The 15,000-nt window shown below is 42.3% G+C and overlaps 1 protein-coding gene across 2 annotated transcripts in view; it reads right to left on the reverse strand.

The window, feature by feature from the left end:
• LOC308099776 (synaptogyrin-1-like) overlaps positions 1-15,000 on the reverse strand; it is a gene marked incomplete at its 3' end in the record, with an annotated part of 32,949 nt that overhangs the window by 6,079 nt on the left and 11,870 nt on the right. For both annotated transcript variants that reach the window (XM_080448564.1, XM_080448565.1), the window contains exon 2: positions 2,390-2,627. In XM_080448564.1, coding sequence (XP_080304690.1) covers positions 2,390-2,627 — 238 coding nt within the window. The remainder of the gene's footprint in view (positions 1-2,389; positions 2,628-15,000) is intronic.

Consider the following 15,000-nt stretch of genomic DNA (forward strand, 5'->3'; position numbering starts at 1 on the left):
ACAGAGAGAGGGAGTGGGAGGGAAAGAAAGGTGGAGAGCACAGCATTTAAAAAAGGCTACATTTCCTCATCATTTCACGTCTGCTCCACAACAGAGTGTACAAGAGTACAAGAAAGGAAGTAGATAGTAGATACCACAGGGTTGAGGTCTAACAGTTACAGTTATTAACATGTGCATAGCAGTCATCTGATGGTTGTTTAACACCATATTTAACACAGTAACCATGTTGTTTTTCACTATTTTAGTTGTCTAGTTGGTACGTTGACATTTCATGAGTGTATTCATTATTGATTAAATGTTTTCTTTATGTCTCTGCCCCCCCCCCCTCCCAAACAACAACAACCCAAAAACTCAAGGCCACAATGGAAATACATTCTCAAGCTTTCTGAGTTTGATCCTTTTAACAGATATGCACATATACAGTATATGTCCATGTATATACAATTTTGTCATTAAAAACATCAATTAAACAGTCATACATAATCTTGCATAGCTAGACGATCGGTCTGGTGACATCTAAATTGAATGTAAATCCTAGTCTCTTTAAATTCAATTCTTTTAACTCTATGTTTTAACCCAGTTTTAACCCCTCTAATGAATTTAGATGTCAGCAGACACATTGTAGGCAGAGATCTCCGATAATCTTGCATGAGACTACACTGTATCATCATTTGTACTGACATTCTCCTGAAGTAAAAAGTAACACATTTATTAAATTGCATACTGTCAGAGGTTTAGAAAATGTAATGGGTGAAATTTCTAAAGCATCTTGTTGATAAGGTTAGGCACTGTATTCAACATTCATCTGAAACTGATACTAACTGTTCCTTTGATTCACCACAGCACAGATCACCTCATGTTACATACTGTAGTGAGAGAGAGAGAGAGAGAGAGAGAGAGAGAGAGAGAGAGAGAGAGAGAGAGAGAGAGAGAGAGAGAGAGAGAGAGAGAGAGAGAGAGAGAGAGAGAGAAAGAGAGAGAGAGAGAGAGAGAGAGAGAGAGAAAGAGAGAGAGAGAGAGAGAGAGAGAGAGAGAGAGAGAAAAGTAAAGCCCAATTTATATAAGCTTTATAAGTTTAAGATGCATTGTGATTTGTGAGCTTTGTGAAGGGCGGCAGTGGCTCAGGGTAGAGTGAAACTGGAAACCGCAAGACGCTGAACCCCTAATTGCTCCCGATGAGCAGGTTGGTGCCTTGCATGGTTTCCTCCGCCATCGGTGTATGAATGCTATCTTGTCATTGTCTCAGTGAGGTCACTACAACACAGTGAAGTATTGTGACGGCACGATGAAGCACCATGTCTCAGAGCTTGTTAAGGATTCAGGGATGTTACAAACTCACACAGCACATGAATGACTGTGTTAATGATCACAGTTTGACAAAGAAAAGAGTTTGACTATATTTTATGCCCCTTTATTGAAGACTCTTCAAATATAAGACTCTCTCTCTCTCTCTGTCTGTCTATCTCAGGCTAGGTCATCATGTTTCAGCCTCCCACCAAGGAGGCCCTGATTGTTTTGGCAATGGGTTCAGTGTGACTGCTGAAGTAATATAATCTCCAAATGGAGACAAATTGTAGGAAATTATCACGCACAATTGATAGGATATACAGTGCAGCTCATCAGGATCAGTTGCATTGAATCCGGTACTAAATGGACATGTTGTTTCTGTTCTGTTCAGCCACCCATCACTAATTTACTGATCATTCTTTCATGTCAGGCCAATATCTCTTCATTCTCCAATGCATTACAGCATTTATATCATGTAGAGGAGTGTATTTCAGACATCAAGGTCTCCTTGTCTTACTTGGGCTAATGGATTACAACAGAAGATTGTCCATGGCAGACGTGTTTTTTACATTCTGGAAATACTGTTTTATTTAGGCGAGGGATGGCACCTCGCTAGAGCGTGCAGGAGGCACATGTTTTAACATCCAACACACTGGCCTTTTGCACTCTAGTAGCCAGGCGACTGATTCTTTTCAAATGGACAGACCCCTTTACCACCACTATTTGTTTTCAAAGGATCTAAGAGGTCATGAAATATCTGCATGTAGAAGATAATGTAAGATAGATAGATGTGTATGGGTGCATGTGTATGTACGGTATGTGTTTCCCCCCCCCTATCAATGTTATCGTCTTTCCATAATTTTCTATTCTTTAAATATTGCTAAGTATGGTATTTTCTTGGTACAGGTCTGAGGGGTGGGTGTGTTTGGGATTGATGCTCTCTCTCTTGTTTAATTAGTATAATTTGAACATATTTAATAAAAGGACCATGATTTTTTTTTCCTCAAACACACAGACTCTCTTGTAGACGGCTTGACTCTGAGGAGCAGTGCCATAAAACCAGGATTCAAATAATAAAGGAGGATGGAAAGTAGTTATTTACCTGATACACCGACATCGGCCAGCACGGCTTTCTTGCGGTCCTTGACGCTGCTGATCTGGGGGAAGTAGACGTCCAGGGCCAGGAAGGCCACACAGCACAGGAAGGCCATGGAGCCCATGAAGACGCCATAGTTACAGGCATTCTGGTTGCGGTTGAAGATGCAGAACTCCTCCACCTCATCGGGACGGTTGGTGTAGCCCTCGTTGGCGATGCAGCCGAAGATTACAATGGAGAAGAGCTGGAGAGAGAGGAAGGAAGCACCACACGATAAGGGGGTCATCACTATGTTCCCAGGGTCCTATATATGTTCATGTTTACGGGGTCTTATGTTCACAGGGTCCTATGTTCTCACTCACGGTCCTCCTATGTTTCCAAAATCCTATGTCCCCAGGTCCCTATGTCCTCAAGGCCTTTGTTTCCAAACCTATCCAATCCACTTCATTTACATAGCACATTTTACAACGCAAGGTTACCAAAGTGCTGCCGAGAAAATCTAAAAAAGTTAAATACACTAAGCTAAAACACAGAAAGACAACAGCAAAAACACACAGTAAAATAATGGCAACAGATGTTCAGGAGGCGGAGAAACACACCTTTACTCCACGAGATTTTTTTTTTCTCAAATTTTTATCCCGCGATTTTTGTAACCCATTTTTTTCACCCGGTGCCAATTTCCTAAGTGATCCTGGGCGCTACACCAGCCCAACACCAGTATTACACCAGTCACCCCACAGTAGGGAGGCCAGGGCCGAGCTCATGCTTCCTTCAGGCATGAGAGCCTACTGACCTTCTTGTCACCTGACAGGGGGGAGTTTCCCTGGTTGGACGTAGCGCGTGGAAGGAACACGTTATTCCAACCAGTTCCCTTCCCCTCCATCAGGCGCCCCGGCTGTCATGGGGGAGGCGGTATAGTGACCAGGATTACTACATGTTTTTGTGAGGGTATTAACTACCCTAGGAGACACGGGGAGAACATGCAAATTCCACACAGAGTAGGCCCTTTCGCCAACCCCACCTAGGGTATGGGCGCTGATGACGTGGAGGAGAGAACACGCCCCCAGCGCCCACAGCGTCCCCGGCGGACCTTCTAGCTGTGAGGCGACAGCGCTACCGACTGCGCCACCGTGCCTCCCTCCACCGAGATTTACAAGTCTCGATGGTGGGGGCCAGTTTGATATGGGAGGGGAGCTCATTCCATAATTTGGGGGCTACTACTGAAAAGGCTCGGTCACCAAGGGCCTATGTTCTCAGGTTCCTATGTTCTCAAGGTCCTATGTTTCTAATGTCCTAGATTCCCAGCATCTTATGTTCACAGGGTCCTATGTGCCCTGGTCCTACAATATGTTGTCAAGATCCTATGTTCCCAGGGTCCTATATGTAAGGGTTGGGGTTAAGGTTAACATAGGGCTGAGGGAACATAGACACACTCCCCATGATAAACAGCGGGCAACGTTACTCAACATCTTAAATCACAGCTGTACACACTAAAATCATCAGTGTTATTCAACTCTGAGAGTGTACAAATGTAACTGGACCCTTAATCAAATAAATGAACACTTAATCAATAGTCTTAATTGCCATGTTAAATACAACTACATATTATTACAGTATGTAATAAATATGTATGTTTTTCTTTCCATGGATATTCATTAAAGAAGAAGTCAACAAAATGGAGTCAATCGATGGAGCAGTTACTATGCAACCAGTGGATCCTCTCCTCTCCTCTCCTCTCCTCTCCTCTCCTCTCCTCTCAGTGGGACAAATTTAGATTTTTAATATGCGATACCACGCACGCACGCACGCACGCACGCACGCACGCACGCACGCACGCACGCACGCACGCACAAAGAGAGTATTAGTATTCTTGCCCAGCTCTCTGTTTTGTACATCCGTTGATAATGGAGAGGATCAGGCAACACACGCCCACTGACAAAAAGTGTAAAAACCTCCAGGGGCCTTGTTCTGCCGGCAGCATTGGATTAGAACGAGGCTGTGTGTGTGTGTGTGTGTGTGTGTGTGTGTGTGTGTGTGTGTGTGTGTGTGTGTGTGTGTGTGTGTGTGTGTGTGTGTGTGTGTGTGTGTGCAGCATGCGTGCGTCTGTGTGAAAATGTGTGTGTAAACAATGCACCTACTGTAAAATGTACTCTCGTCAATAGTGATATTGTTGAGTGATTGTTTCCAAATATCTGTGCAAATGTGTGTGTGTGTGTGTGTGTGTGTGTGTGTGTGTGTGTGTGTGTGTGTGTGTGTGTGTGTGTGTGTGTGTGTGTGTGTGTGTGTGTGTGTGTGTGTGTGTGTGTGTGTGTGTGTGTGTGTGTGTGAGCAGGTAAATACAATAATAAGCCTGGGGCGGATGGTTTGGTTTGCCCAGCTGTATAGTTGCGTGCGTGAGTGCGTGCATGTGCTGCTCGCATGCACGTACGCGTGTGCATGTGTGACAACTGACGGATGCAAACAGTGCAGACAGGAGTCTTTTAAACAATGACTCACGACTCAAACTAACAAGAACAAGAGAGGAACTAAGTGTGTATAGAATGTCTGAAGGACTCAGTCAGAACGTCATCTATATGTCTCCCTTCAAGGGATGCACTTAATACCTATCTTTTATCACTGCTTGAACAACAAAACAATTATCTATTTCTAAGTATTGTGTGTGATAACTAATAACTAATTGTAGCAAGTGGTGTCCGGGTTAAGCATTGGTCAGATGAGATGGGACAGCTGTTGAGATAAAGCTGCGCTTGTTTCCGATTCATCTTCTCCGTTAATACGTTCTTTATTCAATAGGTGGACAGAGGGCACAGGAGGGCCTTACTTCATCATAAAATGAGTAGAACAATTCTGCAAAGCTTGCAGAACAGCTATTTTTCTCTATTTTGAGACAGGTTTATGAACATTTTAAAACATTTTTCTTCCTATAATGACAAGCCCAAAATAGGGACGCCAGGGCTGAAAGTGGTAAAAGCAGATGTGTTGTTGACCTACATTACCTACTGTTATCTGTCACTTCCAAGCAGCAAGCTGTATTTTGAGTTTGACGTTGTTGTTTTGTTTTCCGGAGAGGACACAAAAGACGCATCAGCTCTTCTCCTGTCCAGCTATTCACTTTGTAAAATGATGCCCATGCGGCATAATATTAATATCTAGATGGGGTTGTGTAACTGTAAACAGTTGCCCCGAGGCCATGAGGGACAGTGAGGATACGCTTGCGAGAGCATTTGTGTGCAAGGGTGGAAGAATAGCAGTTCCCTCGCTCTTGTAAGAGTTGTAGTTGTAGCAGGTGACATCTGCCACAAGGACACCATCAGCAAGGTGACACTTCCGTCCCTTCCAGTAGGGACGGCCAAGTAGGTCTTATATCTGTGCCTTTCAGTCTGGCGTCAGCCATGTCCCAATCATTGGACCATCTGTTCGTACGAACATTGTTTGTCTAGATATGTGTTGAACTAGTGCTGCTGTTCCTTCTATCTCACTGATGTTAATTTAAGAACAACACATGTAACCAAATGGACCCATACAGGTCTATTTGGTTACATTTGTACACTCTCAGAGTTATGAATGGATATATTACCACTGGATATTACCTCCAGCTGTGTGGTTAACCACATCCTGTCAACCTCCACTGAACTCAGAGCTACCAGCTCCATTCCCCTAAATCTAGGTATTAATGTCACAAAACCTACACATTGCTGTGTACACACCCATATAACCGCAGGTGTTGTTGGTAAATTTCCAGCAAACTAACTGCTGCTGTTACTATTCTCACAGATTAGTATTTTTCACTAGTAGTCCACATTGCTGTCATGGCGGGGCCCCTTTTCACAATGCCACTGTGATGGCTGACTCAGCAGCCACACATTGAGACTATAATGTATGGTAACTCTTCAGGTCCTTACACACCGGGGCGTTTTTTTTCATGCGAATAATACGTTTTTTTTAAAAACTTTATAAAGTCAATGCAAGCTTCCACACCAGTTTCGTGGAGCGAAAAAAGCGTCTTTTAATTATTCGGAACGAGTCCGAATTTTGCGTATATTCGCATATTCGCCGGTGTGTAACCGCCTTTCCTTTTGGTTTATATATTTAGTGTGTTTATTTTCAGTTGTACATTATTAACCAATTGAAATAACAACATAATTTATTGTTTAGTTGTTTTTCTATGAGTTTATTTGCATTTGAGTTGACTGAGTTTTCTTTGAGTTACCAGTTCTGTGGGAGGCTGCTGACATAAATGAACATGATGGGCTGGTTAAAGGAATGGGGATCAGCTGCTCCAGATCTGCAGCTAATATGGACAATTGGACTGCACCACAGTCCCTCTGCACCATCGGGTGGGGCAGGGGTTATGAGAGTGTGTTTTAATGGTAGTCTTTGTCTTTTCCCCCTTTTGTGTTAACAGTGGTCTGACCCGTCCCTATATATGTCCACCTCATGTGTCACTCTAGTTCAGGGCTACTCAACTTAAGATGGCTCAGGGGCCACTCAGCAAAAATACCAAAAGTCCAAGGGGCCGCCATAAAAATGACGGTCCTATTTTGGATTTTTCGATTTTGTAACGCACAAGAAAATGTACATTTTGACATCATATTCTTTTCACTGTACCAGTTTATTTTGTGTTGTGTGTATGTCCAGTGGCAGACACCTATCCTGGGCGCGCGGCAAAGCCGCGCGGCCGGAAAAATTTGGGGGTCAAACCCCCCCAAAAACCCGAAATGCATAGAAAACTATGCATTATACCTGTAACAATTGACGCACCTGTATGTATGTCTGTCTGTTTGTTTTTGAAAAATGTTTTAGCAACCCATATATTTGAACGGAAATGTATATTTTTATCCTGTGCTTAAAAAAAAAAATAAAAAAAATATATATATATATATTATTATTTTTTGACCATGAGGGGGCCGCCAAGACGCTGCGATCGGGCCGCATGCGGCCCGATCGCAGCGTCTTGGCGGCCCCCTCATGGTCAAAAAGAAAAAATGTGGGCCGCGGGTTGAGTAGCGCTGCTCTAGTTAGTTCAGTTTTCCGTTCCGTTATGTTGGTTAGTCCGGTTTTTGTTTAGTTATAGTTTGATTTCATTTATTTTGAGCACATTTATTTTTGTTATCTGTTAAATCATTTATTTGCAACAAAGAAAAAAATAAAAATAAATAAATATTTTAAAAACAACAAAGTTTCCATGTGTCTCTCCTTCCGACCAACTCGGCCCCTGACAGCCACATACCAATTAATAACGGAAGATTCAATGAAAGGAATAGTTTTGGTTCCTGTAGAACTGTCCCACTGTACATCTGAACATGACAACTGAACTTATAACTTATAATTATTACTATAATTATTTTAAAAGTCATAATGTTTATGATTCATTTTAGCAGTCTGTATTGGCGTTACCAGTTACCGCTTGTAGCTCCATTTTGTTGATATTGTTGCTGTCGGGCAGAAATCTCTATATTCTAACTTTTGTGTTTTTTCGTAACTTAAAGGAGAGTTCCGGTCATTTTAGGTTGTATGTTTGATGTGTCGCTAATCACTCACCAACATACAAAGGAACATTGAATATTTCCAGATCTGCCCCTGTTGTCCATTCTGCAGACCCCTTGCAGCGGCATAATGGGAGAGTGTGTAAGAGTGAAAATCGCCTATTTTAACAAATGCAAAGTCTGTTTTTTTTCTCCTAGTACTCATCGTGGAGTCTCATGATACTCAAACATGCGCTGAATGTCCCTCATGAGCTACCGCTAATGCAGAACGACATGACGCTGGTTGCTTGTTTCTCTCACAGACGCCAGGTTCTGTGAGAGAAACAAGCAACCAGCGTTGCAAAGTTACGACTTTAAGGTGGCCAATTATGATACGGAATGAAAGGCAGCCCAGTAATATCCTACAGAATGTACATGACAACAGCAGCTGACATTGTGGTTCTTGTCATATAATGGCAAAATGAAAGGGTCTGCTGCAACCAATGACAACCTTTCTTCTCACTTCATCTTCCCAATATCTCTCTCTCCCTCTCTCCCCATGCTCTCTCTATCCCCCTCTCTCCGTCATCCTCCCTCCCCCCTCTCTCTCTCTCTCTCTCTCTCTCTCTCTGCTCTGTGTGTTGTCTCCCTCCTCCTTAAGTGGCATTCATGGATGGATGGCTGGATGGATGGATGGATGCATGGGTGGATGGCTGGCTGGATGGGTGGATAGGTGGATGGGTGGATGGATGGATGGGGGGGGATTGTGATGACTCACACCACCTATCCATCCACGACTCATCTCGTTAAGAAGAGAGGTGGAGGGATGGTGAGATGGACAGATGGCAGGATGGAGGGGAAGAGAGGAGGAGAATGATGGGGCCAGAGGGGGCGCTATTTTTAGACGGGCTGCATCATAACTGCCACCACGTCTTCTCCCGTTTCTCTCTCTCTCTCTGCTCATTATTGGTTATGCTTCTGCCCACGGGGGGCTCTGGAGACAACACACACACACACACACACACACACACACACACACACACACACACACACACACACACACACAATCTCCCTTTATTGCTCCATATACAGTAGCTGACTTCCTTATGAAACATCATGATTCATGCCACAAGCCATGATGTATACTGCCCTTACACAAACACGCACACACGCACACACGCACGCACGCACGCACGCACACGCACACACACACACACACACACACACACACACACACACACACACACACACACACACACACACACACACACACACACACACACACACACACACACAAATACGCACGCACCACTGAAATAATGTGGAGAGAGAGAGAGAGAGAGAGAGAGAGATGTCTCACCTCTGTTGGTGTTTTTAAAGACACTGACAAGCAATCATCCAATTAATCCTCCTAATTATGGTAGACACATTTTTGCCATGGGTTAAAAATGCAATTTTCAAGAATACATGCACGTATATTTCAAGAATATGTATAACACAGTTGGTAACACAAGTCTGAAGTTTGTTGTTCACCATCTGATCATCACAGAATGGAGTTCACAGATTGCATACGTGCAACGTGGTACCGCGAAAGCGACCGCGACCGTGACTACAGATCCCATAATGGAATTGCACTGATTGTAATGGACACTTTATTTGTTTTGGGGCGAGATACGGTGAGGACACTGTAACCTTGTGTTGTTGTTTTTCTGCATAGTGCAGGATAGTTGTATACTGTTGTTCTGTATTGACACTAGTGCTTCTTATTGTTTTTTATCTATCTATCTATCTATCTATCTATCTATCTATCTATCTATCTATCTATCTATCTATCTATCTATCTATCTATCTATCTATCTATCTATCTATCTATCTATCTATCTATCTATCTATCTATCTATCTATCTATCTATCATAGCCAGTGGTGTCATGGGGCCACGCGGAGTAGGACGGCGTGTGGCCGTTCCATTTTTCACACGCAAGGTACGGCAAGGTACAGTGCACGCGCGTGCACGCTAGAACTTTAGAACACTTTGTTTGTTTAGACTAAAACTAAGCTAAAAAACTTTTCCTATACAAACATGTTTCCTACTTTAAGGTACGATTATTATCATTTTGGAGGTGCACGGCTCAGGTTCTGGTGGTGTGTACCGGGCCGCCTGATGACGTAAAGTTACGCTTCAGACCAGATCAGAAACCCCGAAAATGGTCTCTCCCTGCATATGCCGGTGGTTAATGTCCATGCAGAATTTCAGACCAATTTTGTTCAACCCACTAAAGGAGAAACATTGACTAGACATTGACTGACAAGAGTCCTGAAAATAGAAGTAATACAATATTTACGTGACCCTAGCATGATCGCGGGAGAATACCAAGCCATGCTGCGTCACGTTTTGATTTGGCGGCAGAAGAGATCGAGTGAGTTGTGTTTGACAATGGCATTGACACTGACACCTGTAGTCCTGCAGGTTATTATGGTGCAGCGCAAATAGATTCCATTATCCCCTGTGATGGCCTGGAGGGAAACAACCTCATCCCCAGGGGGTCTCCCTGTCTCTCCCATTCTCATTTTCTCTCTCCCTCTCTTCCTCTCTCTCTCCCTCTCTCTCTCTCTCCCTCTCTCATGCACAATCACAGAAAACAGACAGTAAGATGCACAGTCACACATAGAGATAAAGAATCGTGTCCTGCGTGGCCATAATTGATTGGGTTTCATGAAGACGCCGCCCTCTTCATGGTTACAGTTGCATTCGCTGTCACATGGCAGTCAAGAGGGCCCACTGAATGACTGTGCTATTTCTCTGGTTGCTAGCTGACACGTTGCCTCGCTGTGTCGCCCTTCAGCAGCACTGGACTGCCATTTAGACAGCTCAGTGTCCCTGTGTTCACCGAACCAACACTCAGTGGTGGAAAAAGCACTCACATTTTTTACTTGAGTAAAAGTATCAAGTAGTACTCTCTGTTACACGTAAAAGTCTGGAATTCAAAATTTACTTCAGTAAAAGTACAAAGGTATTGGCATCAAAATGTGCTTAAAGTACTAAAAGTAGAAAGTATTCATTATGTAGAATGTCCCAAGTTTTTAAATGTGTAAAATGTATACAAAATCTTTTGAAAATAGCAGATCTACAAGCTCACAATGCGTTGCATCGCAACTAGTAACTTAAGTTTTCCAAAAATTGAAGTGAAGTAAAATGTACAATATTTGCCTCTGAGAAGTAAAAGCATAGAAAATTGGGAAATACTCCAGTAAAGTAAAAATAGCTAAAATTGTACTTAAGTACAGTACTTGAGTACATGTACATAGTTACTTTACACCACTGGACGGAACCAACCGCCACCACACTGTTCCTCCAACAGCACTAACCCTTCAATTTACACACAGTTAATACTCTAAATAGGCCCAATTAAGGGCTGATGTTTATGACATGGCGACCTGTCGTACAGTTACCATTTGGACCACAACAGAACATAACACCCAAGCACAATAATAGCCATCTTATTTTTTCTTCAAATATCAATAAGGAAACTCCAACTTGTCTGAGCTCTTAAGTGGTAGCACCACTGCCATTCAAAGAACCTGTTAAGCCCCTATATTAGTGGTTCTCAAACCTTTGTGGCTCAGGGCACCCCTGTAAATAAAGTTTTTCCCCTGAATTACATTGTTACTTTATAGCACCTTACATTTGGTCATGTTATGGTACGTAAATATGCAAATATTTCCCCCTAAGATACAGTATGTCACAAGAAAAACTTGACTGAAAATGAAAATAACTTCATGCTTGACGTTTAACCTCTTGAACCCCAGTATCGAGTCAGTCAGCAGTATTACGGTACAGTGACCGCAGTGCTAATGCTGAATAGAATGGTGATAATACACTCCATGCAGACCGTCAGAGAATGTAGAATCCGTACGGTACTGTGCTGGTGTTACTCCAGGGCATAAAGGCGTAATACAGTATAACAAAACAAGGAGTACATTTTCCATTCATTACCCTTCATAACAGCAGTCATCATCAGCCACTGGAGTAGCGTGGTGGTGTTTACCTGCAGGAACACACCGCCATCTCGCTGTATTTTGATGTTGTTTTTTTGGAGACGGGGATGTTTTTGGGGCTGCCAAAACAAACAGTCAAAACACCGAAATACAGCGAGAGGGCAACGTGTTTCTGCAGGTATAAACACCACCACACCACTCTATAGTGGCTGATATCTGTGGTATAGAGGGAAATGACATGGGTAAAACATGTATGTATTGTTTTGTTATGTAAACACAGGGCAAAATTGGGGTAGATTAATCTATCACTAGTCCATACCTGGGGATTGTGCGCCCCCCAAACTATATGCAGGCTTTTGGGTTATGCGCTTATAGTTACACATTTGGAGAGGAAGCTGCTCATGTCATCCTGTGGGTGTGGTGTGTGTGAAACAACACTGTCGTTTACGACCCGGCGTTGAAGCGTGTCAATGTGTGTGCGTGTGCTATGGACATGATATGCTCAGCTCAGAAAAGGATGTCTGAGGACACAGGCACTAAATCAAACTCCTTTATAACTTTGTACCGCTGTTGCTGTTCTCTGTGTGGCGTTGTGTGTGTGTGTGTGTGTACTGTATACTGTTAGCCCCGAAGCTAAGTCCACCCAATGGTCTACTGATCCCATAGGCTGCAGGGACTGTAACCGTGACAACAGAGCGTCAGAGCCCGTATAGCGGGGACTCCGAAACTCAGCCGTTTAAATAAAAACGCTAATAAACAGCTTTGATTTGGGGGAAGTGAAAAAGCGGGCTCCCTCACTGTCTGCATTTGCTAAATGGTCAATGCCTGTGTGGAAGTTCAGGTGAATAAATTGCTCAACCCATTGAGGGAGGAAAATGCAGATCAAACAGACGGGTTCATCAGTTCACTGACATGCATCCCATGTCTATAATGCATTATACACATATATTATTATGAGCATTATGCTTATAACACTGTATAATTATAGTTATATGCACTTATAAATACTCATAATGATTTATAACAATAATCATAACACATTAGAACTCATTTTAGAATGACTTCTAAAGTCAAGTATTATGATACTTCATGATTGCTAAGCACCGGCAGAAAAACGTTATCACGTATTCTTTCTAAACGCACTTCTCGATTATTCGATTAATCGGAAACGTAATCGATAGAACAATCGCTAAGAGGATAATCGATAGTTGCAGCACGTGTATTTTCTTTCAGTTTATCAGGCTCAGGACCAGAGAAAAGGAGTCCCCTTCCTGCCTGGTCTCTACCAGGTTGATAGTATCACCGGCTGCTCAGTTATCTGCGCCACCTGCTTCCCTCGCCCATAGAGACACAGTAAGGAGATGAGCCATGTGACACTAATGCGGAGACTTATGTGAATCCCCACCACACCATCCCCCTTTCTTCTGCCTGCAGCAGGTGTGTGTGTGTGTGTGTGTGTGTGTGTGTGTGTGTGTGTGTGTGTGTGTGTGTGTGTGTGTGTGTGTGTGTGTGTGTGTGTGTGTGTGTGTGTGTGTGTGTGTGTGTGTGTTCTCTCTCTCAGCCTCTCTGAGCCCTTAGACAGCTAGATCACAAGGTTGCTGCTGCTGAAGAAAGCGGGCATTGTGGAGGACACCACGTGGGGTCCTGCTTGGTCTTGTGATCATCAGAAGGTCACTTACGCACGGCAAATTAGAGGCCGCTGGTGTAGCCAAAAGAGCGTGTACGTGTGTTTGTTTGTGTGTCTTATTTCTTTTAAAACACAACTAAAGACCTTTCCTTCATTGCCTTTGATTGAGTAACGTTTCTTTTTTCTTTTTCTTTCTCTTCTGCACTGTATTTTGTATCTATTATTATTACTTTTGTTTTATGCATCCTAATGTCATTGTATAATTGTGTTTCCTTTGCTTGATGTTCTGTGTAAAGCACATTGAATTGATACTACAATAAAAACACCGTTACGAGGCCTGCATCCAAAATCTAACTTGAGCAAAATATATCTACAGTACTACTGACATTTTTCAACCTTTTTGAAAATAGACAATCTACATGCTCACAAGTTATTGAATTGTGATGCGTTGTGAGCTTGAATAGCCGAAGTATAAAATAAAGTACTGTATATGTTGTACTAATAATCTGAGAAACTTAAAGTTGTCAAATAATTGTAGTATAGCGTAAAAACAAAGAATATATTTGCCTGTAGTGGAGTAGAAGTATAGAAGTATTAAAACCTAAACATTTTACTTGAGTACAGTACTTGAGTAAATTAAATTAGTTCTGTGCGACTGCGTTCATGTGCGTGTGTGCATGCATGCGCATGCATGTCTGTGCAAATGTGTGTAATGCATGTGTGTGTGAATGTATGTGCAAGCACGCTACATCCAATATCTCCCAATCAAATAAACATAGAAATATGGCAGCAGGCTGTGTGCAGGCAGAATGTATAGTTGACTCTGCAGAGATGCATGTACAGTACAGTAGCACATTGCACACAACTGCCATTCAGCAGGTTTTTCCATATATCACTCCATTCGGATCAATCAAGCCGGTTGTGAATGATTTAAAACAGCTGCTGTATTGATTAACCCATTCAATCCGGAAACGCATCTCTGTCATTTTAGATTTATTTGGCTATTAAAAAAATTGCAGATGTACTGCACCGAGTGTCACGCTATGAGCTTGTAGATCTGCTATTTCTGAAAAATCGTGAACATTTTTGCAAATCTTTGAATATATTCAGTATACATTTTTAACTTACATTTTTAACAAAATATTTTGAAAATTAGCCAACTCTGGCTCATTTACGTGGATGTGAATAACTGACATGTTGATCAGTGTTAAATCCCTGTTAAATAAATAAATAAATAAATAAAACTTAAATCTTTACTGCTTCTGGGGGTCCCTGGAACAACATATTTTGAGATGGGGGGGGGGGGGTCCCCGGACAAATACATATCATTTTGAGTGGTCCTTGACTTGAAAAAGTTTGGGAACCACTGATACTATAGCAACATAAGTATTTTTTTCCAAAACAACTGTTAGGATTTAGAAAACATTTGTAGAATCCCAGAAGCAAAGATTTGAGTTTTAAAAAAAATGCTTTAAAGAACATATATTCAAAGATTTGCACAAAATTTTCAAGATTTGCAAAAAAAATA

The sequence above is a fragment of the Gymnoscopelus braueri genome (assembly GCF_963280865.1).
Source record: "Gymnoscopelus braueri genome assembly, chromosome: 2".
Taxonomy (NCBI): Eukaryota; Metazoa; Chordata; class Actinopteri; order Myctophiformes; family Myctophidae; genus Gymnoscopelus; species Gymnoscopelus braueri.